At 49.6% G+C, this 26878-nt stretch overlaps 1 protein-coding gene across 5 annotated transcripts in view; it reads right to left on the bottom strand.

Moving 5' to 3' along the window:
- The window catches only part of LOC124091564 (keratin, type I cytoskeletal 42), a 32340-nt gene extending 18160 nt beyond the window's left edge, over nucleotides 1–14180 (bottom strand). For 2 of the 5 annotated variants that reach the window (XM_046442633.2, XM_058578726.1), the window contains exons 1-2: nucleotides 13730–13865; nucleotides 11143–11454 (exon numbers count right to left, since the gene is read on the bottom strand). Coding sequence is in view for 3 of the 5 variants with exons in the window: in XM_058578726.1 (XP_058434709.1) it covers nucleotides 11143–11208 (66 nt within the window). In the remaining 2 variants the exon portion in view is untranslated. Of the gene's footprint in view, nucleotides 1–11070; nucleotides 11107–11142; nucleotides 11455–13729; nucleotides 13877–14031 lie in introns of those variants that run through there. The other 3 variants (XM_058578727.1, XM_046442636.2, XM_046442634.1) reach the window with 3 other exon arrangements.
- Between the last annotated feature and the right edge of the window lie 12698 nt (nucleotides 14181–26878).

Below are 26878 nucleotides of genomic sequence, written 5' to 3'. Positions count from 1 at the left end.
GGTTGGGCTCCAGGCCCAGTCACTTTCCAAGAATGAAGCTACTGCCTCACGCAGCCTGAGCCCCAACTCTGTGGCAGGAGCGCCCTCTGCTGGCCTCTGAGCACAGCCGCAGGAGGAACTGCCTGAGCCCTGGGGAGGGTTTCCAGGGCAGGACCCATCCTCCACCTACCTGTGCTCTTCAAACCCACCCCTTCTCCAGGGACTTAGCTTGGCTCATTTTCCCCAGTTTCTCCCTCCCTAGTTCCATGATCCCTACAGCACCAGGCCCAGCTGGGCCATTGTGTCCATTCCCCTGCCTCCAGGCCCATGGTCCTGAAATTGTTTTCTGCAACTGGCCTATGCATGAAGGCATACCTCCCCCACCTCTACCTCTGATCCCTCCCTGCCTTGGGAACATTTCCCTCCTCCCCATCCACCCTCTTAGTCCCTCTATTAAACTGCTCACCCAAAAGCCATCTTCATCCCAGCCCTGAGTCTGAGGGTCCCTGAACAGGACCTCCTCCCCACAGGGACCACCCACTTCCTGCTGCAAACTTCTTAGGAACAGCAGCTACATTGGCACATCCCACACAGGTTGTGGCACCGCTGGGGACTTGATACAAACCAATGACAGAAGCGTCTATGCGCACACTCGTGTGCGTGCCTGTGTGCTAACCTGTGTCCAAGCGCATCCCGCGCCTGCATGTGCACAGAGATCGCATGCACCTGTCTGCCCTGTCTCCCCGTGAGCTGAGTGGCCTTCTTCTCACCCAGGTTGGAGACTGAGCAGGAGGAAGCCGAGTCCCTGCCCCCAGAGGGCAGCACTGAGCCACTCTGGGCACCAGATCAGGGAAAAGTTCCTGTTTCCTGCCCGCCCGTCCTTCAGAGGATGGCTTCCACTCCATGAAGAAAAGCCAGGGAAGAGCAGCCCAAATGCAGACTAGTGGTGACCCAGGGGCGAGCAGAGCGTGGGAAGGGCACATGTCAAAGGTAGAGTGTCTGAAATTGGGTGGCAGATTTGCAGGTGTTCGATGTATCTTCATTCTTAAATACGTGTCAGTGTTATTTTGACTCTATTCCATATTAAAATAAGAATGGCCTCTGAGGGGCTCGGGTTATGGCTCAGTGGTAGAGCGCTCGCCTCATACGTGCAAGGCCCTGGGTTCAATCCTCAGCACCACATAAAAATAAATAAATAAAATAAAACTATTGTGTACAACTACTAAATAAATAAATATTAAAAAAAAAAAAAGAATGGCCTCTGAGCTCTTCCTAGAATGTGGAACTCCCATCTCCCATTCTCTCACCCCTCCGAGTAGACTCCTGGGCAAAGCTGAGCCTCAGAGCTCCCAGATCTCCCCAGAACTCACAGAGGGCTCTGAGCTTCCCTGCAGTTGACCATGGCCTTGGGGAAAGAAAGGGCCTAGACCCAAGATGCCCCTACTGCTATCAGTCCCAGGCCAGCACTCCTGCAGGACAAGCCAAACACTCACACAACTCACACGCACATTTGCACAAGTGCCCAGCTCCAACACACACTCATCCACACAGCTCACACATCCTTACACACCGCTCAATGCACATTTGCACACATGCACAGCTCACACATGCTCACACACAACTTGCATGCACATTTGCACGTGCACATGGCTTGCACACATTTGCACATGCACATTGACTCTCAGGCTCATACTCACATAGTCACATTGTGAGTGACTATGTGAGTCACAAACTGGAATATATTCATAAACCCATATGCACACCTTCACACACACTTACCCACAGCTCACACGCACACACACACTCATTTTCAGACTCAACACACTCAATTTACACATTCACACATGCTCACAGAATCACACACATTCACTCACAGACCTTCATGCAGACTTGACTGGCCTCACACTAACACATTTCACACTCACACATACTTTCACACTCACTAACACGCTGTGTACACTTCATTTTACAGGCCTCCTGTGCATTCACACTTTGCACACTCGTTTGCACACTCACACAAAGCTGCCATTTTTGCTCTAGCCTATTAACCTTACACCCTCACATGGGGAAAGAAGGAACCTGAACTTTCCCTGACCCCAGGAGAGATTTCTAGAATCTTCCCAAGAGATCCTAATCGCAAAATAGAAGGATGTGTCTCCTCAACCTGGAGCAAGCAGACTCAGGGCCAGGATTGTGTGAAGGCCCCATGCAAGTCTGCAGGCCTCAGAAGAATCCCCCGAACTCCCTGCACCTCTTACAGGATTACCTCTTACTAATGTTCACCCCTGATCTATAAGAGGGGGGGCTCGGCCTGGGGACAGAACAGGGACACAACTGACACAAGCCCCCTGGTCTTGGGGGCTCTAACTCCAGGGGGGACACCCAGACTTCATCAGCACATCAGAGGCCTGAGCAGGCTGAGCAGCGGGAGCCCCTGAAAGGACCCTGAAATGGCCCCAGAGGCAGGAAAGCCAGGAGGGAGTTTGGGGGTCAGACTGTCAAAGGCAGACGCTGGACGTCCAGGCAGGGTGAAGGCCGGGGGCATATAGGGGCCTGGCATCCTCAGGAAAGAGTGAGACTCCAGATGAGGGAGGCAGAGCTGGGAGCTGAGCCTGGAGGTGGGCAGGGGCCCGCCTGTGAGAGGCCTGCCACACTAAAGAGGGTGGCCTGGGTCTTGAGGCCACCAGTGCAGGAGAGGAGAGGACAAAGTTTCTCTGCAGAGGCAAGCAACTTGGGCCCAGAATCTCCAGCACTGGCAGGTTCCCTCGGCCCCTCCCAGAGAGCAGAGCTGGCCTAGAAACCCACCCACTGGTTCAGGGAAGCCCCCACAGTGCAGCCACGGCCCTCCCTAGCTCATCAGACCGGGTCCCTCTGAAGGTGGGTCTGGGCAAAGGGCCAGAAACACAGCACCAAGAATCTAAGAGGCTTCAGGGAGATGCCAGCATCCCTCAAACAGCTCACCCCAGAGGAGCCAGCTGTTCTAGCCCAGCAGAGAGCGAGGAGGTATATGGGGGAGCCCCCCAGGAGGGACCCAGAGCTGAGGAGACCTGGCAGTGCAGAGCTGGGGACAGCTGGGGAAGGGTTGGGTCCCAGCTCCCCGGGGAGGGCCCATTCCTGGATGAGGGAGGTGGGGACCCTGCAGGCCCTCACATTCCAGCCGCAGCCACACCCTTCCAGCCTGTCCTCACCTGTTCCCAGGACTTCCCAGACTGCCCTGGGCCCATCTCTCAGGGACAGTTCCCAGAATCCTTCAGGGTGTAGAATCCAACTCCAAGGACCCCAGTCTGAATGCCCAGGAGCCCACCTACCCTGGGACAATTGCCTCCTCCATCAATACACACCCACACACACACATACACACACGCACACACACTGAAGCACCCTTAACCTCAGCACACAGGACACAGAGTAGGGCCATCAAGTGCTGAGGTATTTCTTTTCATGGCCAGGACAAAGTGCTGCCCCTTTTCCCCAAGGCCCTGGACAGGGGAGAGGGAAGGCAACTAGAGTCCCCAGAGATTCCCTGCACCCCAAGTGTCCTAGACCTCAGCCAAAGAAAGTTGGAGAGAAGATTCTGCCACCAGAAAGAGGAGCTGAGGGGTCCCTGCTCCAGCCTGGGGTGTCCCAGGTCAGTCCTGCCCACCACTGCTCAACTCTGCCCCCCACCCCCCTCTCCAGGGCCGGCCGGGCAGCCCACAGCCCTCACAGCAGGCTGTGCGGGACATCCAGGGCCAGCATCCCAGCTCGTCCCTTGGCCTCTCTTCCCACGTCCCTGCTGTCACCCTTTCTGACCTCCTGCATAGGACAGAATCCCCACACCCACCTGGGCTCAGAGCCAGGCCTCCTTGGTTCCCACCAAGGCCTGGGAAGGGATTTCTGCATCCCAGGCTGTCCTGGGCCCGCCCTAGGGTTCCCAGGAAACAGCCTAGGCCCAGGACAGAGGATCCAGCCCAGGCCCAGGGGCTGTCTCAAAACTGCTGAGGCCTCAGAATGGGGTGTCAGGTCAGGGAGTCAAGGGGGCACCCCACAGCTGGTCTCAGGTGGGACTGAAATGTGGGCTCCGGCAGAGGCCCTCAGGGAAGATCTTGAACATCAGGCAGAGTTCCCAAATCCAGGCTTGAGGTTCCCTGCTGCAACCCCAGCCAGGATCCTGGCCTGACACCAGAGGATGATGGGAAGCTGCAGATCTGGGTTGGGCAGGGGTGAGGGGTCCCACTGCAGGGAAGGAAGGGGTCCCTACACTGCCCCTCCTGTCCCCATCATATTCCAAGCCCGGTGCAGTGGTACACACCTATAATCCCATCCATTCAAGAGGCTGGGGCAGGAAGATCGTAAATTTGAGGCCAGCCTCAGAGAATTAGCAAGACTGTCTCAAAATAAAATTAAAAAGGGGCTAGGAATGGTTGGTACTGGAAAAAAAAATCACATTTCACCCATTAAGAACCTAATGATGTTGGCAGAGCAAGGGAGGTCTCGTCCCCATAGAAGAGACCAAGGCCCAGAGTAGCCTGCAGGAAAAATTTCACCACAAGTGAGTGGTGAGGACCAACCTTGACCGACCACCATGGAGGTACCTCCTGGCCCCAGATGCCAGTGCAGATAGCCCAGCTGGGGCAAGAGGGAGCAGGGCCCAGGTGGTAGATGTTGGCAGCAGCTCCCAGAGCTGGAGCCCCCACGGGCACAGGGCTGTAACTTAGAGTCTCTACCCCAGAACGCCATCTGCACCCAGAGCTGCAAGCTGGTCAGCCTAGAGAAGGGGCAGCAAACAGAACATGCCCTCCTGCTTCCCAGCTCCGCAGGTCCCTCCAGCCCAGCTCCTAGAACACCTGCCTTCTGCCACCCGCATTTACTGAGCCATGAACAAGGACAAGGCTCCAAATCAGACTCTCTTGGGTCTCAGCCTCCAGCTCTCCAATTGCAGAGGCCAAGAAAGGGTGACGAGTGGGCACCCCAACTGCCCTGGCCATTGTGGGCACTGGGGCTCCAGGAGATTGTCCTCCCCCAAGTGTGCACCCCACCCAGCAAAGACATGCAAGGCAAGCAGTTCCCACAGCCCGTCCCAGCAGCTGCCAGCCACCTCCCTGCAGGGCCTGGGCGCTGGGCTGGCTCGGGTACAGGCGGGCGGGGGCCGGGCGAGGCTCAGCACACCTGGCTCAGCAAGCCCAGACGCACCACCGCCTGGGAGGAATGTGGACGCCACCGCTGACGCCCAGACTGGCCCTGGGAAAGCTGCCACCCTCCTGGCTCCCGCCAGCGCTGACTCAGCCTGGGTGGGCCGGGAATCTGCAGCCTCAGCAGGGACAGTCTCTCCCACCCCACCCTGCTCACAGGCTCACCCCAAGACGGAACCAGGGACAGGGTCGGAGAGGGGCTGCGAGCCGAGTCCCAGTACCCACCAGCTCCAGGGCCAGGGGAGCAGCAGGGACACCATCAGACATGCCCCTCCCCTGCACCTTCCCAGGGAGTACCCAAGCACGTCCTCCCAAATGTCAGGAGAGTGGGGACTCTTGACATGATGGTCTGCCCCTGAGGACCAGAGCCACCAAACAGGGGGTTTGGCCCTTCCCTGACTCCTCTCTTAGCCTCGGTTTCCTCATCTGTTAACAGGGACTACGAAGGGCCCTGTCCTCAGCAGGGGACTGAGGGGAGCTGGGGCTTAACCCAGAAGCATTAACAGGCCACAGCAAACTGCTAATGTTGACCAGGCCTGGTAACCTGGGGGTGGCGGGGCAGCAGCCCAGGGAAGGTGCTTCTCAGAAAGGAGAAGCAGAAAGACCCTGATTCACCACTCCCCATCCAATGGAAGGGTTCGCAAGACCCATAGGCCTACTTAGCCAGTGCCCTGGACAGAGCCACCTAAGTCCTCTCCTCCTGTCTCCCAGTGTGGATGGGGCTGTGCCTTCCTCTCAGGCCAGGGCCCTGTTGCTCCTTCAGACAGGGGGCCCCCCAGGGTCAGAGGCCATGTTGGCCCTTCACTATCTCCCTATAATCCCCAGCACCAGCGAAAGCCACAAAGACTGTCCCCCTCCCAGTACGGCCCTTGCCTCCCCAGGCCCTGACATCACATCCCCTTGACCACTCAGCCAGCCCCTAACATGACGCCGGAGCAGCCACACCCCAGTCCTGGGGACCCTCTGATCTTGTTGGGGCTGGTGAACTTCCCGTCCTCCCCTGTGTAGGAGAGGGCCCACAGGCCTCCCTCCCCGGACCCCCCTTGACCAACTGGAAGGAAGGACCTTCCCTCTCCTCTCTGCTATGGTTCACGCCCCAAGCTTCTCACCCTGGCCCTTCTCCTCCTAGGTCCTACAAGGCTTTAGGCACTTAGAGCAGCAGCTGGGCTGGGGCCCCACAGCCAAAGGTCCTGGGAACACAGCCTGGCATTCCTGAGCCAGGACATCTTAGGGGCCTGGAGTGGGAGGGGAAGGGTCTCCAATTCGTGGGCCCTGTGCCCTCTGCCCACTTGCCCTGCCCCCAGCCAGGCTTCTCCCTGCCGAGGCAGAGGTGTGCAGGCCCAGGTTAGGGTGCGGCGTTGGCAGGACAAACAGTCTCCAGTGTTGGGTGTTGTGCCTCAGTAACCAAGGGCAGAGGATGAGGTGCTGGCTCCCTGCCATGTTTGGGCCCCAGGCTGAATGCGTGGGTGGGAAGGGAGGCAGGAGGATTTGGGGTGTGGATCTCACTTCCCGCTCCCAGGGCTGGAGGGCAGGGAGGGCCGGCTGGGACTCGCTGCTCCCTGGGCCGATTCAGACCTGCCCCAGCCCTGCCTTTCTGTGGCTATGGGAAAGTTGGTGAGGCCAGGTGGAGCATGCTGGGGGCAGGGCAGGTGCCCCTACCATTCACAGTGGGGGTGAGGAGGGCAGGGAGTCCCCAAAAGTCAGACACACTATGCATGTCCCAGCCCTCAGGACTGACTACACCACAGCCTGGTTCAGACCACCCAGGGCAGGTCCCAGGACACCAGGTCTAGGCCCATGACTTTGGGCAGATCATGACCTCTCTGGGCCTCAGTTTTCCCATCTGTAAAGTATCAGGAGCTGGCCTGGGTAGTCGCCCAGGGGTCTCCCTTGCTCTATTGACTTTGATGAGCTGGGCGGGTTTGAGCTGAGCAGTGGCAAGGTCAGATTTGGGGACAGGGAATCGTGACCAGCCTTGGGGCTCCTGGCCATAAGGGTTTGTCTCACATCTCTGCATCCCACTGCCCAGCCTGGGCTGGCACCCAGTGGATGCCATGATGGCTGAGTGCAGGGGCCCAGGGCTGGGTCAGGATGGGCCAGGCAAATGAGGGAAGGGCTGGACCATCCCACCTGACTGGCTGAAGGGCAGGGGCACCCTTTCTCCCCCTCCCAGCAACAGCTCCACGAAGCCCCCTGGTGCCTTGTGCTCACCAGGTCCCCATCAGGCTCAGCCCTGCCTTGCAGACAGAAGCCATTGGACCATCTTCTGAGCCAACTATGAGGGTCTGAGCTGGAGGCCAAGGGCAGGGGCGTCAGGACAAAGGCCCCCAGAGTTGGGGAGCACATAGCAGAGGGCAGTGCAGAGCAGGCCGGCCCCATGCTTGGGGCTGCAGAGGAGAAGAAGTTACAGCTTTGAATGAGGGCCGTCAGGGAAGAAATCGGGAGGACTGGCCAGGCAGTGCAGAAAAAGGCCATGAGCGTGGGCATCCCCAAGATGTTGGGAATGGATCATCCACGGGGAAGGGAAGGGCTTGGGCCCCAGGTGGGAGGGACCCCTCCGCTACACATGCCTGTGCCTGGGCCCTGACCAAGGCCCCCTCCACTCCCCAGGAAATGCCGAGGCCTAATTCTCTGCTTGGTAAACACGTGAGCTAACACCAGTCCGATCCAGACCTGCCCTCTGAAGCCTCAGGTTGGCAAAACAAAAGAGAAAGAAGCCTGCCCATGCCTGTGCTCCAGCTGTGGCCAGGAGGGCTGTGCGCGGGGCCTGACCCCGGGCCTGGGCAAGGGCAGCCATGAGCAGAGGGTCCCGGGTAGGCACAGCCCCCAAGACGAAGGGGGACCAGAGGGCACATGCTCAAGTTGCTGCATGGCTGGGGCTCTGGGTGTGGAAGGTGGGAGGGGCGGGCTCCCGGGGCCTGGCTGGTGAGATGTGAGTCCCTTCCCCAAGATGAACATGGACTCCACAGTGGTGAGACCTTCCTGTTTTGCCTTCTGGAAGCTGGAACTTGATTTGTAAGGGAAACTCCCAGTGTTTAAGATTTAGATACTAATCCCAAAGTAATACCCTTTTGCAGGCCAAACACAACATCAAGTGGAAAGAACCTCAAAGCTTGACGGGCCCCAAGAGACAATCTAACTAAATGATCCCCTTTCCAAAAGGGTAAACTGAGGCCCGAGGCAAATGCAGCCAGTTCAGATCAGGGTGGTCAAACCCAGGCCCCTGACTCTCCCAGGCTCTCCTAGCACCCCCAACCTTGAACAGATTAGCAGGGGCTGTTCTTACCCCTCATCGGCCACCACAGGATAGACCCCAGCTGGCCCCTCACTAGCCACCCCTCCCAGCAATCTCTGCTCCACACACCTCCAACTCAGTTGACCTCACAGCTGCCTGCACTGTTCTCCCACCTGCCACAGAAGGAAATTGGGCCAGAAAGAACAGGTCATTAATTAAAGTCCTTCAATGACAAGTTCCAGACAGTGGGGAGGGGGCTGGGAGCCTGCTTGTGGGGGGCCCTCGGGCGACAAGGTGGCCCTAGCTTATAGAGTGGGCAGAGGAGGGATGGGGCAAGTCCAGAGCAGCCCAGTCTCTGCTTCCCTTCCCCAAGTCTAGGAGGGGGTTCTGCAGAAACCTGGGCAGCCTCAATGTCAGGGGGACCCACAGGCAAGAGAAGGTGACACTCAGGATAGAAGAGTGACAAGAGGCCAGCATTTCAGCACAGGAGCGGGCAGGGGGCTGACACCCAGATGTTGGGTCCCCATCCTGAGACCCGAGCTCCACCTCTCTGGCACCTTCTACTGTCCCATTCCTACTTCTGGCCCTGGGGCCTTCGCAGAGGTGTTTTAACTGCCCTGGGGGAGGGCAGGGCACCCCCTCTAAGTGTTGGGGAGCCCCAGAGATGTTGAGGAATCACCCATGTACTTAGCGCCTGCTCTGATCCTGGTCCCACGCCAAGGGACACAGGAATGGACAGGATGGACCCTGCCCTCGGGTAGCTCACAGTCCAGTGGAAGAGAAGAGCAAGTAACAAATAAAATTTGCACAGTCAGAACGCAGCCAGAGCCCGAACCACAAAGGGTGCTGGGAGGGACAGGCATTCGGAACGGTCTCCCAGCCCCTTGAAAACTGGAGCCGCACTTCTTTCAACTTTTTATCTTTATATAGGAAGATGCTTGCGTGTGTGCTGGGTACAAGCTCAGCGAGAGAGCACTGAGCTAGCACACATGAAGGCCTGGGTTCCATCCCCAGGATTATTAAAAAAAAAAAAATTATTGCATGTATACTTACTGCCCAACTCAGTGAACTTGCAGAGTGAGCCAGGCACAGACCACAAAAGAGCAGGAGCCACCTCCCAGAGCCCACTTTTACCGGCTTCTGAGACAATCAGGGACCATCACAGGCACCAAAGGCAGTGGCACTCCCAGGGCCCTCTGCCTATGAGCATGTTAATCATTCAACAGATGAGAGTCTAAAAACTGGTAATACAAGGCCCATTATCCCTAAATTCACCTCACCTGTCTCATCCCCCTTTAAGACTGAGGACACCAAGAGAAGAGTAACTAAGGTATTTTCAGAATTGGCAGGAACATTCTAGAAGTCTTCAGTCAGTGCCCTACACCCTCCAGGAAGAGCCGAACCTTGCAGGCACATCACCCCTTGGTGAGACCCCAAGCAGAAAAAATCATCTCATGGGAATTGGATGGTCCCCAGAAGTGGTGACTTGGAAAAATCCAGAAGTGAGAAAGAGCCAGAGCCTAGCCCACCCAGCAACCTGATAAAAGGCTTGTCCTTCCCATTTACCGGGAGCAGCCTGATCTCTCCCTCAGTGCTGACTCCCCGCTCCTTGAGGTTAACCCCCCCCCCCCAATTAAAGCCTTGATTGTGTCTCTATTCCTTGGCCTGGTTTTATTCCTGTTGTCACTGGGTCAGAAGCTCTGGTCTCTAGTACTGCTTCCAGGTGCTGACCCCCCAGGGTCCCTCCTGCAGGATTCCTGCTTTTTAGGTCTCCTAGCTCAACATTTCACCTCATTGCTTCGGCAAATCCCACAGCCTGAGGATAGTATGCAGAATGGTGACAGGGACACAGGGAAAAGGACATTCCAAGCCAGAGAGGCAGGACCAGCCCAGCAGCCAGCCTTCCTCCCCCAGTTGGTGCCGGCCTGAGAGGCTCTAGTGAGCCCCTCCCCTCGCCCAGAGGCAGAGAGCACTTCCCACTCCAGACCCGCTCCCAGGATGAGCCTCCCCAACTCCGCATCCTCTGTCCTATTCACCTTCTCCTCAAATCCACCTGCTCCTCTGGGCAACACGGCATCCAATAGCAAAGCAATATGCATGCAAATGATATGCAAATGAACCCACACTGCCTGAGTCCACTGGGCAAAGGCCAGAACAAGTGGGGAACCAGACCTCCAAACTCTCAGTGTTTAGGCCACCCCTGCCCGCTGGCCCCACTCCTCCCACCAGCCCCATGCCCCCAACCCCTCTCCCAAGGCTCCAACCTCCCATTCTTCCTGCATCTAGGAATCCAGCCTTGACTCACAGGGGGTCAGAGGACAGAGGTCCTGAAGTGGGCACCTGAGGCTCAGCCCCTGCCCTCCAGGAGCTCATGGTTTATCAAGGACAGGGACACAGGCACAGCCACCACTTGAGGAGTGGAGACAGCCCAGCACAGAGCTTCTCAGCTCTGATGCCATGGTGCAGACCCGGCACTGTGGGCCTAAGAGTGCATTTGGGATCAGTGCCCAGAGAATATAGAGGCTGCAGGTCCCAGGCCACATTTGGAATAGCAAAGAGTCAAGGAAGTGTACTCAAAATGGCCCTAGGGACACAGAGGGGGCTGGGACAGGCAGGGCAAGACAGTAGTGAAGGAAAGCACTTGGGCACCAGGGGCCAGAATTCCCCAACTCTGCTCTTACTCACAGCGGGCTTGTCACTTCCCATCCCACAGCCTGGGGCCTCAGGTGAGTGCCCACCTCTGCCACCTGCTCCTACCTCACCAGGCTCCCTCGGCTTCAGTGAGACAGAACTCGTCAAGGGCCTCCCTGGGGCCCAGCACATTGCAAGTGCTTGATCATTGGGAGATTCAGTTGTTGTTGTTATTGTTTGATGTTAAGTCAAAGTCGACGAGGAAGAGGCACAGGAAAGTTTTCAGGATGAAGGAATGTTCGCTGTCTTCCCAGTGGTGGTGGTTCCCTGGTTGTATTTGTCAAAATTCATGAAACTCAGGCTGGGGGATGTAGCTCAATGGTTAGAGCATTTGCCTAGCATGGAGGAGCCCTGGGTTCCAGCACCAAAGCTAACAAGCTAAATTTAAAAAAAGAAAGAAAGAAGAAGAAGAAAAAAACAACCCTGGTGAACTCTACGCTTAAAATAAGTGCATTTAATCTTATGTAATTAATCCTCAAAAAACTTGAATTTTTAAAAGAGACCACAAGATTGAGCCTCCAAAGATGAAAAGGACAAGGGTTTTCCTTAGAGAAGGGACGGACAAGGCAGAGGCTGCTGGTGTGGAAATGCAGCCAGGTGTGCTAGCAGGGAGGAGAGAGGGCAGCTGGCCATCACAGGGCCCTCCTATAAAGAGTGGCCCTGGTTTCAGACTCTACCAAGTTAGGGTCACCCTGCTTGTTTTTATACAGTCCAAGAGCTAATAATGATTTTTACTTTTTTAGGTAGTTCTATTAAACATCAAAAGAACAACATTTGGTGACATATAAAAACTATGTGAGGTTCAAATCTTGGTGTTCTAAAGATTTTTTTGAACACAGTCACACCCATTTATTCACAACTAAATAGTTGAAATAGAGACCTTATGGCTGGCAAAACCTAAAATATTTGCCACATGACCTTTTACAATTTGCCTATAATGTTGGTAAAGTAGGGGTTAGCTACTCACTCTACAATTGAAGGCAGTATACACAGCCCTCCTCTTGGGCTGAGGTTAGGACCTTCTGTCCCCAGCCCCCAGCATCCTAGCGGAGCGGGATCAACCTCTTTTAGTCCCAGAGGTACACCTTCTCTGCCTCAGGACGTCGCCTGCCCACCTGCAGAGCAGCAGCGCCCCCTGCCGGTGATCAGAGCTGGCCAGCGTGTGCTGAGCCCTGACTCTTGGCGTCTGCTGCCACCTGATGGCCATTTCTGAAAGCGCACCTAGTAACCCAGATGGGGTAAAAGTTGAATTGGGATGGGGAAAAGACTGAGCAGGTGCAGCCAAGTATGGCAACAACCGAGACCAAAGCGCCAACTATTCTAGGCAAGGTTGTAGCCGCCAAGCCAGTGTCCACTAAAAAAAATTGCACTTCGTCCCTGCTTGTTATTTGACTAGTGAGAAAGCATTGATAGTGCCAGCAGGAAACCAGACAAACATTTGCTCCTTGTGGCTCTGATTCTAACTCCTGGGGATCTAAGCAAACACCAACTGCTGCCAGAGAGTGACTGTAGGGGACTTGAAGGTCAGCTGACCCAACCTCTACCCACCCCATGCATTAGGTCTTAAGTCCTCCTGTGTTCTTTCTTATCTTCATTTGTCATTTTCTTTCTTTCAAGAGGCTCCTGTGGCCCTGGGGGCATGCACAGGTAGAGTCCCATCCTGTACTCCCACCACCACCACAGTCCCTCACCCTGTAACAGCCTCATGGTGACAGCAGAAGAAGTATCACAGGGCAGAGGGAGGGCACTCTGGAACCAGGCTCCGCATGTGAATTCCCAGTTATCCCCTCACTGGCTGTGGGGCCCTGGATCTGTTACTCAACCTTTCTGAACTGCTATCTCTGCTCTATAAGAGGGATAGTAACCCTGCTGATCTCAGAGTTGTGCATGTGAAAAAGGTAGTGTTGGGGAGTGCTCAGCACCCATAGGCACTCAGTGCCAGTGATGGCAGTGTTGATTGACTGACATGGTTTCATCCCAATTGATCCTTTCCCAACAAGCTATTAGTCAGGGTCCTGCATCTTAAAAATATACTACCAAGGGGCTGGGGTTGTGACTCAGTGGTAGAGCGCTCACCTAGCATAGGTCAGGCCCTGGGTTCAATCCTCAGCACCACATAAAAATAAATTAATTAACTAAAGATATTGTGTCCAACTACAACTAAAAAATAAATATTTTTTAAAGTACTACCAAGAAAAAAAAAATAAAGTACTACCAAGAACCAAGAACTAAGTCTGAAGGAGTAGGTTTCCCTTTCTGTCTCGGTGCCTCAGTTTCCTCATCTGAGGAAAGCATCAGATAAATGTCCTGAAAGGCCCCCCCCAGCTCTAATTCCCCCAGAACTTGCCCTCTGACCTGCTCAGGGACCATTATCACCTCCCTGATCAGGCACTCTACTCCTCGGTATGGAATCAAGATAGTCCTCACTTTGTTCTTCTTGCCCACTTCTCCTGTGTATCACCTGTCTTAACTGAGGCTCAGAGGCTCCAAGAAGCCCTGGTCACCTTGTCTGCACTATCCCACCCTGCCTCTCTCTCTTCCACCTGCCCCTTCCTTCTGTATGGCAGATGCCCCTGGTTCCAACTCCACCTCTCTATCTGATCCCCACCAAATCAGGGAAGTCCACTGCCCACCCTCCACACAGCCCACTTACCTTCAAGAAGTAGGCAAAGACACCCCACTGGCCTACCAGCCCTGAGGTCCTAGCACTCCGCTTGTGCCAGTCAGGAACTTGCCTACCCCACCCCACATGCACTTCCGCATTTGCAACCTCCTCTGCTGTAGTTTAGCCCTGGATTCACAGTGGCTTCAACATGGTCTGTCCTGAGCCAATGTTTCAGAGAACTGACCCCAAGCTACCTGGGGGTCCCCATGCCTTCCCTCCTCTGTGTGCTCACCTGTTTTCTCTGGGAAGGAGATCCCCCTCCCCTGTGCTCCCCCAGAACCCTGGCTGACCTCCATCACCTGTTGGCAGGACATGTGTCCTGTTCACCTCTTCACTGGGACTGCAGGACCTGATGCTAGGTGGGTGCTCCGCTGCTCACTGAACGAATGAATGACTTCCAGGACATCTTTTGTCCTTCCTCACTCCTCTCACCTGCTCCCTGGAATACATATTTTAGGCATCCTGCCCTCCCCTGCCCTCTCAAGTTGTAAGGAGAAGTCAGAACCGTCAGATGTTGGGGCTGGGAGGAACTTGAATAAAATAACAACGACGGTGTTGGCAGATGCCACCGACTAGGCATTATAATTCCCCAGGCCCATTTTGTCACTTTACCAATCCCAGCCAGGAAGAGCGTCCCTCCCGTGACAGATGTGAAGGAGCTTACCCAAGATCGCACGGCAAGAAGTTTTAATAAACCCGGTGTTTTCAAGGTCCCCGATGACACCAAACCTGTCTCTAAGTGAGGCACAAACCGGCCTCACTATGGAAACAGGACCCTACAGGGCCCAGGAAGCTCCCTGGTCCCACGCTCAGCCACAGAATCCGAGAAAAGGAAAGAATGCCATGGATGTCGCATCTATAATCCGACCCGGAGGGCCCAAGGACAGGGAGATGAATATTCACGGGTTTTGCTACAACTCTGTGACAGGCTCACTCCTGGTACACAGGCGACACTTTGCCCAAAGCTGAAGCACAGAACCAGCATCCAAGCTCCCCCACCCCACCCCCCCCGCCCCCGTATCTTTGTCGTTGCCCTAAAGCCCTTTAGAGAGGGCCCAGCAGCACAGCCCCTGAGGGTCACCTGTTAGGCAGGCGGGCACGGGAGGCGCTCCTCGGCCTGAAGCCCGGTCTGTGCTGCCACCCTGCGGCCACATCGGGAAGCGCGCCCGTTCTGCCCTTTGCCAAAGGAGCGCGATGAAGGACTGACAGCCCAGATGGCACGGGGACATCGTGAACCCGGCGTTAGATTCCAGTGGGGCAGCCTCATCAGCTAATGGCCCTAATGAGTCAGGAAGCTACGAGTGTGATAGAAGGTGTTATGGAGAAAAGGGACAGAAACACAGGCCAAGGGACCGTGGGGAAACTAAAGGGGACGCGATTTAAAATAGGGTGGTCAGGAAAGGCCCTGATACAAAGGTGACATCTAAGCAAAACCTTGAGACTTTGAGAAAGAAGCCACGTAACTGTCCTGGGAGAAGCTTCCAGACCACAAAACGGGAGCATTTCTGGCATGTCTAGCCCCCGCGTGGGGCTGGAGTCAGGGCAGGGGAGCTGAAATGAGCTGAGAAAGGTGCAGCGAATGGATGCCAAGAAGCCTCAGAGACCGTGCTGGAGGCTTTGGCAGCTGTGTGGAAAGCAGACAGCAGGGAGGGCCTAGGGGAGATGAGAAGCCGCTGCATAACCCCGGGAGGGGATGCCAGGGCGGGGGCAAAGGCAGAAGCAAGAAATGGTCAGACCCTGGAGCACTGAGCAAGAGCCCAGGACTTCCTGATCGTTTGCATGTGGAGTGGGAGAAGAGTCAAGGATGCTGTCTCCAAGGCGACAGAGTTGTCTCCACTGTCTGGTTCACGTCAAATTTGAGTTGTTTCCTAAACATCAACAGGGAGTGTTGTGGGTTAACTTCATTCAGCCCACTTGGTAACCGTGTGGTTGTGGGGAGATGGGTGTATACACACACATGCTTGTGCGCACGTTCATGTGCATATGCATGTGTGCACTGAGCTGCGTGTGATTCTGACACCTCCTCTGGAGAGAGACCTGGAAGTAGAAATCCATGAAAACTGAATTTAATAGAGACCCAAATTTAGGATTCATCTTCATAGAGCTGGTGGGAGACAAGTTAGCTTCAAAATGAAGGAACAAGAAACCCACCAAAGCAGGAAGCAAAAGTATAGGTCCAGAGAAAGAAGGAGAGCCAGCAGAGAAGCCCAAGGAAGAGAAATGCCCATTGAAAGAGCCAGTGGCTGCCAGGCCACCTCCTGGGATTGGCAGCTCTGCCCGTCAATCACAGCTTGCTGGGAATGGTGTGTCCTCAAACTAGCCACTTACTCTTTCTGAACCTTGGTCTCCTTATCTGTAAGATGGCAATAGTGAAAGTACCTGCCTCCTTGAGTGGATATAATAACTAAATGTGATGAACTAAGATTTGCAAAGCCCTTAGCAAAGATCTGAAAGAGGTTCATAGAAACCAAGGAGAAGTCTCCAGAAGAAAGGGTTAAGGACCTCTCATAGGCTGCCGGAGGGAACGGGAACCAATTTGTCTGTGCAGGTCAGTGTGGCAAACATCTTTTAAAAAATGCTTGCTTTTTGGGAAGTTCAGGCAGGGGGTATCACAAGTTCAAGACCAGCCTTGGCAACTTAGCAAGACCCTGTCCCAAAATTTAAAAAAAATGAAAAGTTCTGGGGGTTTAGTTCAGTGGTAGCACCTTTGGGTTCAATCCCCAGTACAGAGAAGAAAGAAAAAAAAACAGTATGCTGATTTGTTCATCTGGAAAACCTATTTAGAAAAATTTACTAATTCTGAAGGGTCTATGTGTTGAATTATCCACAAGTTCATTATTCTCAGTGCCGTATGGGAGGTACACGCGGGTACTGAGGATTGAACCCAGAGGCACTCTACCACTAACTATATTCATATCCACAATTCTTTTTATTTTGAGACAGGGTCTCACTAAATTGCCGATTCTGGCCTCAAACTTACAATCCTTCTGCCTCAGCCTTCCAAATCGCTGTGATTACAGGCATGAGCCACTCTGTCCCAGCAACCCCAGGGCTTTTGATGAGAGCCAAAGATTGGAAACAATTTAGATGCCCAACAAAAAGACATGATTACAAAATTTTTGCCAAATCCAAACAAAGAAAATATGCAGCCATTAAAAAATCATAAAATTATTTTATCAGCCCAATAAGAGAGTCAAGACATATATGTGTCAACCTTTTATTATGGAAATTTTAAAACACACACCAAAGTACAAAATAATATATGTCCATGTACCCATCACCCAAAGTCAACAATTATAAAGTCATGGTCAGTCTTGAACCCCAACCAACTCCCCCCTTCTCCTGTATTTTATCTTCAAACAAATCCCAAGCATCCTATTATTTCATCCATAAATATTTCAGTATGTAGCTAGCAGATAAAACTCTTTTTCTTCAACATAGCCACATGCAACTATAATGCTTAACATAATCAAATATCTGGTCAATTTTTTTAAGTTGTTGATAGACCTTTATTTATTTATTTATATGTGGTGCTGAGAATCAAACCCAGCACCTCACACATGCCAGGCAAGTGCACTACTGCTGAGACACAGCCTCAGGTCAATTTTTGTAGTTTGGATATATGGTATCCCTCAGATCTCATGTGTGAGTTGGGCGCAGTGCCACATTCCTGTGATCCTAGAGGCTCAGGAAGCTGAGGCAGTAATATTGCAAATTCAAGGCCAGCCTCCGCAACTTAGTGGGATCCTATGCAACTTTGCAAAACCCTGTCTTTAAGTAGAACATTAAAAAAGAGCTGGGGATATGGCTCAGTGGTTAAGCAACCCTGGGTTCAATCTCTGGTACCAAAAAAAAAAAAAAAAAAAGTTTAAAACATGATTAAATAAGATGATAAGTCACTGTAAAAACCAAAGTGACAAAAGGATTAAATGCAAATACAGAAAGTTACATAATTGTAAAAAAGAAGTTTGCTTTGTTTTTTATGGTGCTGGAATTGAACCCAGGGCTTAACATATGCAAGGTAGTAAGTACTCTACCCCTGAGCCTCACCTGAATCCCTCTGCTTTTAATACTGAAAAGACTCACTTTTCTTAAGTAATCAACAACCCAATAAAAAACAACATGAAATATGAGAAATTATTCTGATAAAAAATAAAATCTTTGCTGGGCACACTGGCACACGCCTGTAATCCCAGCCACTTGAGAGACTGAGGCAGGAGGATCTCGAGTTCAAGGTCAACCTCTGCAACTTAATGAGACTCTGTGTCTGAATAAAACATAAAAAGGGTTGGAAATGGGCTGGGGGTATAGCTCAGTGGTAGAGCACTTGCCTAAAATGTGTGAGACATTAGGTTTGATCCTCAGCACCACAAAAAAATAAAAATAAAAAAGTTACTAAAAAAAATTTTAAAAAGGGTTGAAGATGTAGCTTAGTGGTTAAGTACCCTGAATTCAGTCCCTGGTACCAAAAAAAAAAATCCTGTTTTCTAGGAAAATTACTTCCTTAAAAAGTGAAGGAAAAAAATTGCACAATCAAGAGCAGTCCAATACTCCAAGAAAACTTTATCCTTTTAACAGAGAAAAAGATAAATTTTAGCTTTACATCAGTACATTAATGAGCTAATTTTTCTCTAGGGGTGGGGGAATCTTATAAAGTTTTTTGTCTAATCTTAGTAGTAGGATTACACACCAAAAAAAAAAATCCTTTTCACAGGCCTCTTACAGTTCAATTTTTATCTTATTTCTTTTTTTTAACTCTGAAATGAGAAATTATATTTTTTTTCTTCAGGTACTGGGAATGAAACCCAGGGGCACTTTACCACTGAGTCATATTCCCAATCCTTTTTACTTTTTTGAGACAGGTCTCACTAAATTGCTGAAGCTGGCCTCAAACTTGTGATCCTCCTGCCTCAGCCTCCCGAGCCACTGGATTACAGGTGTGCTCCCTTGTGCTTGACTCAGTCATCTTGCTTTAAGATAAAATTGCTGTCTTTTCCCTTAATGAAAACATAGAGCTTGGATGCTTTTCCTTATTAAAACCATACCCTACTTGCATTGTACATTTTTCATGTATACTTGTTTCCTTTCATATCTCTAATTCCAGTACTTTCAGTTGAGTGTTAATTAGAATTCTCAATCCTTAGTAAATTTAACATCTAGTGAAAATTAGGAAGTACATAATTGCATAGTTTTTAAATAGCATACACTTCCTCATAACACAGGACATGCTTATCAGCAGACCCAAGTATCTCCAGTTCCTCTTTAATTAGAAGCCAAAAATATATAAGCTTAAACTTGCTTTCAGCAATTAATGTTTCAGCAGTTTATCTTATGTGGAAAAGATCTAAGATATTGAATGGATATCATTTCATTTAACAGTAAAAAAAAATTTTTAAATTTCAAGTATCAAAAATATTTTAGAACTGGACATGATGGTGCATGCCTCTTATCCCAGTAACTCAGGAGGCTGAGGCAGGAGGACCACAAGCTTGAGGCTAGCCTCTGTAATCAAGCAAGATCCTGTCTCAAAATTAATAAAAGAGCTGGGGATATATCTCAGTGATAAAGCTCTCATGGGTTCAATTCCCAATTCTGAAAATAATAATAATACTTTAGGAGCTTTTAAATACAGATTATTATAATATTAAACAAAACTAGCTGCAAAAAGTTATTTTTCCTTTTGGCAAATTTTGTAAGAGAATCACATGCAAGGGTCGTTCAATAGTAGAGCTCTTGCCTACCATGCACAAGGCCCTGGATTCAATCCCAAGCACCTTAGGGGAAAAAAGAAAGAAAGAAAGAAAGCAAAGAAAAAGAGCATAAGTAAAACTAGGTAGAATATCCATTTTTACTATATCACCAATATTTTTATTTATTAAAGATTATTCAAGTCGTGAACCTGAAGACCATTTGAGTTTTATTTTCTGAAAAAGAAATAATTTATGTAAGCATTTATTTTTCTCTAACCTAATTAAATAGGTTACAAATTATTTCTAGTGATACCATCCAAAGGTAAAATAATAGTCCATTTAAACACCATGCATATATGCAGAGACATACATTACATACGGATAGATGCAAATGGAGTTTATGGCTTCTAATGTGAAATGCTGTCTATTTGTCATGTGTAATAATCTAAATCTCACTAAATGGGTGCAAATTGTTTCTCTGGCAGTTAAAGTTACCTGTTCAGGTGACTAAAGCTTTTCATTGACATTTGTGCAAAGGAATTTAAGATTTTCTATTTGCCAGTTTATTTCTAAAATTTTCCTTTTTGTCCTTCTTATGAGTCATTTTCCTAAAGACTGCACTTTAAAGATTTAGACAACTCAAAAACACAGAGAAGCAAGGTTTTATTTTCTTCAAGAAGGAATTTGCTGCAGGGCATGGTGACTCATGCCTTTAATCCCAGCAGCTCCAGAGGCTGAGGCAGGAGGATTTCTAAATTCAAAGCCACCCTCAGCAACTTAGTGAGGCCCTAAGCAACTTAGCAAGACCTGTTTTCAAAATAAAAAAGGACTGGACATGTGGCTCAGAGGTTAAGCGCCCCTGGGTTCAATTCCCAGTATGATAAAGAAGAAGAAGGAGGTGGATGGAGGAGGAGGGATTTGAAGGCATATTCCACTATTATCAAGAGTCAACCTTTTTTTTTTTTTTTTCTTGATACTGGAGATTGAACTCAGGGGCACTTAACCACTGAGCCATATCCCTAGCCCTTTTCCATATTATATTTAGAGATAGGAACTCCCTGAGTTGCTTTAGGGCCTTGCTAAGTTGCTGAGGCTGGCTTTGAATTCATGATCCTCCTGCCTCAGCCTCCCAAGCCACTGGGATTACAGGCATGTGCCACCGCATCCTGTAAAAAGTCAAAAGTCAATCTTATGGCCAGACATGGTGATGCATGCACACCTGTAAACCCAGCGACTCAGGAGGCTGAAACCAGAGGATCACAAGTTCAAAGTGAAGGGAAAGTGAGGAATGAAAGATGGAGACCAGGCAGAGATACACACAAGAGTTTATTTGTCAGAGCTGACAAATAAAGGCCATCTCTCTATAGGAGAGAGAGGCAAAACCGGCTTGAGTTCTGGGACTTTTATGGGCGAGGCTCAGAAATCAGCGTTGGGCAGGTCCTAATGAGGGTGGTTAAAGGAGTGGGTTGTAGTATGAGGGAGTAGTGAGCTTTTCTCAGAAATGCCCTTGGGCGGGAAAGCAAAACTTTTTCCTTAAAATGGAGGCTGTCATTTAAGATGGCCATCCAGATGCTAAGCAAGGACCTTATAGTTATGGTTTAGATATGAGGAGTCTCAAAAAAACTCATGTGTTCAACAATGCAAAAATTTTCAGAGGTAAAATGATTGGTTTTTGAAAGGTGTAATGTAAAGCTGATTACCTTGGGCCCAGAACAATGGAGTCAGCTGTCTATGGACTAATACCTTTGAAACCATGAGCCAAAATAAACTTTTTCTCCTCAAAAATTGTCAGGTATTTTGGTCACAGCAACAAAAAAAGCTGACTAAAACAGGAGATATCCTTTCTCTTCCTGATTAGCCTTTCTTTTCTGAGGTACTGGGGATTGAATCCAGGGCCTTATGCACACTAGGCAAATGTTCTACCACTGAGCTACCTCCCAGATATTTTCACTTTTTATTTTGAGACAGGGTGTGGAGAGCCATTCTCACACGTGACTGGGCGACTCCCGGTTTGGGTCTGAGGCGTTCTGGCTGTGTTGGAACTTTCCCGGCCCTCTCCTGATGAGAGAACCCATCCGTGTGGGGGTGTGACTGACCACTGACCCCGGGGGCCCAATCACTGACCCTGACCTTGGAGTGTGGCCCCCCCCTCAACCTTCATTGGATGGAATTCTCCCCTGAATTTCTTGTTCCCCAATAAAAGGCTACTCCCTGGCGTGCTCGCTCTCTCTCTCCTGCTAGCCCTGAGTAATCCTTGCTGCCCTACGGGTGGTTCGAGGTTGGAGCCAGAGAGGGGAGCCGTCTCGGACCTGGTCATAGAAAAAGGTAACTGAGTCTGTGTGTTTTATTTCGATCTCTGCTAGCTAACTTTTATGCCAGGAACCTCATTAATGAAACCAATGTGCAGGCCGCATGGTGGAACAGGGTGTCACCAAGGCTGACCTCAAACTTACAATCCTCCTGTCTCAACCTCCCAAGTAGTTGGGATTAGGGTCATGTGTCTCCGTGTCCAGATAGGTGTTTGTTTTTATAATAGTTCAGAGTTATGTACAAGATCAAGATTAAAACTGTAGATACTCAGATACTCTTGGTATATTTGAAGATCTAACTTTTAGAAGCTGATATGGAAAAGATTCTGATAGAAAAGGCAAAACAAAAATCAAACGGGGGAGTAGGTTCAGAAAATTTTGTATTAACATAGTGTAGAGATTTCTTTAAAGAGGCCACTTTTTAGTTACCATGTTGTTTGGATGCCTCTGCATAACAATCAAAAAATGTTTTATTGCTCCTGAGGCATAAAAAATTTTGTTTATCCTAGATGAGTATTTCATCTAGAGTAAAACTCCCACATTGTGTCAGGCACTATGATAAAATACCTGAGGAAAACAACTCAAAAGAGAAAGATTCATGCTGGCCCAGTTTCAGAGGTTTTAGTCTATGGTCAGCCAGCTTGATAGCTTTGGGCCTGTGGGAGGCAGAGTATACTGGCAGGGCAAGGTGGAACAGAGCTGCCCGCCTCATGGTGGTCAGGAAGCAAAGAAAGAGCAAGAAAGAGGCCAGGGTCATGAAATATCCTTCCAAGGCACATACCCAGTGACCTATCTCCTCTAAGCTTAGCACCTCGCCCCTTAGATTTTGGCAAATTCATTATAGTTTATTTTTCTAAAATTTTACTTACCTGAAGCTTCCAACTGGACCCTGATTCCTTAATATCAAACACCCAATTTAATCTCAACATCCTAATCCAGATTACAGACCTACCCTAGAAACAAGTGCACTTTTACCAGGCCTAGTCCAGTCTCCATCAACCCTGTCTGACCTCTGGAATAAAAATAACTCAAGGGCTGGGGATATAGCTCAGTTGGTAGAGTGCTTGCCTAGCATGCACAAGGCCCTGGGATCAATCCCCAGCACCACAATAAATAAATAAATAAATAAATAAATAAATAAAAGTTGGAGAGGGCAGAATGCAAGTTGCAGAACTTGGTATCTGCAACTACCAAATGCAGCATGAAAGCAAAGAGCATGGTAATTCCAGAGGTTACCTATATCTGATTACTCACTGATCCTGGAGTTCACTGAGAGTCACCTTCTGATCCCACTTATTTTTTTAACATTTATTTTTTAGTTTTAGTGGGTACAATATTTTATTTTTATGTGAGGCTGAGGACTGAACCCAGTGGCTCATGCATGCTACGCGATCATTCTACCATTGAGCCACAAACTCAGCCCCTGATCCCACTTCTGACACCAAACTATTTTAAAAAGTGAACTGAGCAAGCAGTGATGCATGAATCAGCCAGCTTCAAACCAGAAGTGGGCAGGAATTCCACCAACTACAACTACCTTATATTTGATAAAGGGGCTAAAAGCATGCAATGGAGGAAGGATAGCATCTTCAACAAATGGTGCTGGGAAAACTGGAAATCCATATGCAACAAAATGAAACTGAATCCCTTTCTCTCACCATGCACAAAAGTTAACTCAAAGTGGATCAAGGAGCTAGATATCAAATCAGAGACTCTGCGTCTGATAGAAGAAAAAGTTGGCTCCGATCTATATATTGTGGGGTCGGGCTCCGAATTCCTTAATAGGACACCCATAGCACAAGAGTTAAAAACAAGAATCAACAAATGGGACTTACTCAAACTAAAAAGTTTTTTCTCAGCAAGATAAACAATAATAGAAGTAAATAGGGAGCCTACATCCTGGGAACAAATCTTTACTCCTCACACTTCAGATAGAGCCCTAATATCCAGAGTATACAAAGAACTCAAAAAATTAAACAATAAGAAAACAAATAACCCAATCAACAAATGGGCCAAGGACCTGAACAGACACTTCTCAGAGGAGGACATACAATCAATCCACAAGTACATCAAAAAATGCTCACCATCTCTAGCAGTCAGAGAAATGCAAATCAAAACCACCCTAAGATACCATCTCACTCCAGTCAGAAAGGCAGCCATTATGAAGTCAAACAACAACAAGTGCGGGCGAGGATGTGGGGAAAAGGGTACACTTGTACATTGCTGGTGGGACTGCAAATTGGTGGGGCCAATTTGGAAAGCAGTATGGAGATTCCTGGGAAAGCTGGGAATGGAACCACCATTTGACCCAGCTATTGCCCTTCTCGGACTATTCCCTGAAGACCTTAAAAGAGCGTACTATAAGGATACTGCTACATCGATGTTCATAGCAGCACAATTCACAATAGCTAGACTGTGTAACCAACCTAGATACCCTTCAATAGATGAATGGACAAATAAACGTGGCATTTATACACAATGGAGTATTACTCAGCACTAAAAAATGACAAAATCATGGCATTTGCAGGGAAATGGATGGCATTAGAGCAGATTATGCTCAATGAAGCTAGCCAATCCCTAAAAATCAAATGCCAAATGTCTTCTTTGATATAAGGAGAGCAACTAAGAACAGAGCAGGGAGGAAGAGCATGAGAAAAAGATTAACATTAAACAGGGATGAGAGGTGGGAGGGAAAGGGAGAGAGAAGGGAAATTGCATGGAAATGGAAGGAGACCCTCGTTGTTATATAAAATTACATATAAGAGGATGTGAAGGGAAAGGGAAAAAAAACAAGGGAGAGAAATGAATTACAGTAGATGGGGTAGAGAGAGAAGATGGGAGGGGAGGGGAGGGGGGATAGTAGAAAATAGGAAAGGTAGCAGAATACAACAGTCACTAGTGTGACAATATATAAAAACATGGATGTGTAACCGATGCGATTCTGCAATCTGTACACAGGGTAAAAATGGGAGTTCATAACCCACTTGAATCAAATGTATGAAATATGATATGTCAAGAGCTTTGTAATGTTTTGAACAACCAATAAAAAAAACTAAGAAAAAAAAATTTTAAAAAGTGAATGGCAAACAACTTCTGTTTCTAACACTAGTATCATGGCTAATGGCAGACTATATATATATTTCTATATATTTTTTCCAACAGAAAAAATATATAGAAAAGTAGGCAAAATTTAATCTGTTTAAAGTCATCAAGGAGCAATTGAGGCAGTGAGGACTTGAGGGGTGAAGGTCAGGGAAAAAGAAAAAGCAGAGAAGGAACTTGATTTTTTTTTTTTTTTTTTTTTTTTTTGGCACTAGGATTGGAACCAGGGCCCCATGCATGCTAGGCAAGTGCTCCACCATTAAGCTATAACCCTAGCCCCAGAGAAACTGACTTAGGTGTAGGATTTTTCACCAAGAAAGTTGAAGATGTAAGTGGTAGAGACCATTGATTATCAAAGAAGAAATAGATTTGGGTGGAGTAGCACATGCCTGTAATCCCAGGGACTTGGGAGGCTGAGGCAGAACATTGCAAATCCAAAAGCCAGCCTCAGCAACTTAACAAGACCCTAAACAACTTAGCAAGACTCTGTATGAAAATAAGAAATAAAAAGGGCTGGGGATGTGGCTCAGCGGTTAAGTGCCCCCGAGTATAATTCCTGGTACCAAAGAGAAGAAGGATAAAGAGGAAGAGGAAGTGGGGTAGGAGAAGGAGAAAGAAAAGAAATAGAAAATATGAATGCAGTAACCTATTAAAATCCAAACCCCAATCAATACATCTGAATATCAAGGTGACAGATTTCCTTGCAGTTGATACACATGAAATCTTTTGGAGGTGTTAGGGTGGACTTAGGCCTGAGCCTAAGCAACTTTATTTTAAAAACTCCAGTTTGAAACCTGCAGTCTCACCAGGCACACCCACAGAGCCCTCCAGTATGGCCTCAAACAAGTTACTTCCCCTCACCCTGATAAACAGAGTGAAGCCTCTGGCAGGCTGTGCTCGCCTGATAAGAGGGAAAGGCAGAAGATCAGGATAGAGACCACCAGACCAGATGTTTCTGACCCCAGGTTAAATGATGACATGGTAGCTGATCAAGATTGAAAATGGGGTCAAAAGCCCCCAAATTCAGTATAAATAATAGAACTGATAAATAGGGATTCAGCCAGCCGAAACAAGGATGCACTTGAGCTAGAGAGCCTGATGAAGACCTGGACAGACATCCCAACCCTTGTCATCGTTTCCTGATTCTCTGCGTGATCCTCAGTGCTCTCAAACTCTACCTGGAGCTTGGTGAGAGTCACAACTTCTCCCTATGACTCTCTGCTCAACCAGTCTTTGACTCCACACCAGGAAAAGCCTTCCTTGGTTCTAGACCTGGTCACCATGGTCTAAGTGAGTGTATGTCTGGTGGACATAAAGCCTAAGGCTTGAGACTTTTGAACTTAGCATGCTTGGCTTTTAATTATATATTTACACCTGACTTTAGATAAAAAGGAAAATTTAAAGGTTAAAAAAAAAAAACCAAAATTCAAAGAAAGCAGCCCAAACATGGGATTTTCTGGCTTCCATACGGAGAGAAAACACTGTGTACACAGGGTACTTGTCCCTCCCAGCCTGCCCTGCTGAAGCCAGGGAGACGCTGGATTTTCAGTGACTGTTCCCTCCAGTGTTCCCAGAGGAAGTGCAGGAAGACACACAGGTCTGGATCCCAAAGCTGCCACCACCTGCAGAAGCTGCTCAGCGGGGAAACTTGCTCCCCAGTAGTCCCCCTTGTGTCTGGCCAGGCCCCTGAGGGACAGCAGACAGCCCTCAGACAGCTCTGGGTCGGGGCATGGGCGGAGGGATTCCTGCCATTGCAGGAGCTCCTAGTGGTCAAACTCTCCACCGCCTGCCCCCACCTGAGCAAGACTAGACACAAATGCTAGCTCACACTCTCACTGCGACAGGGGAGGACAGAGTGTCGCGTGCCAGGCCCAGTGAGCGAGATCTTGGCAAGACTCACAGCTGCACACCTGCAGGACCAGTCCTGTGCTGGCCCACAGCCTATCACCTGTCATCGCTTCCCCCTTCAGAGGCCTGCGGGTGACTCCACTCCGCCCCCAGCCCTGCCATTCCCGGCTCCCGCCCTCTGCCCTTCT

Source organism: Marmota monax, unplaced genomic scaffold (genome assembly GCF_021218885.2).
Source record: "Marmota monax isolate L192 unplaced genomic scaffold, Marmota_monax_Labrador192_F-V1.1 WCK01_AAM20220418_F8-fsc00205, whole genome shotgun sequence".
In the NCBI taxonomy this organism is placed as follows: Eukaryota; Metazoa; Chordata; class Mammalia; order Rodentia; family Sciuridae; genus Marmota; species Marmota monax.
This window is presented reverse-complemented; position numbering and strand designations above follow the sequence as displayed.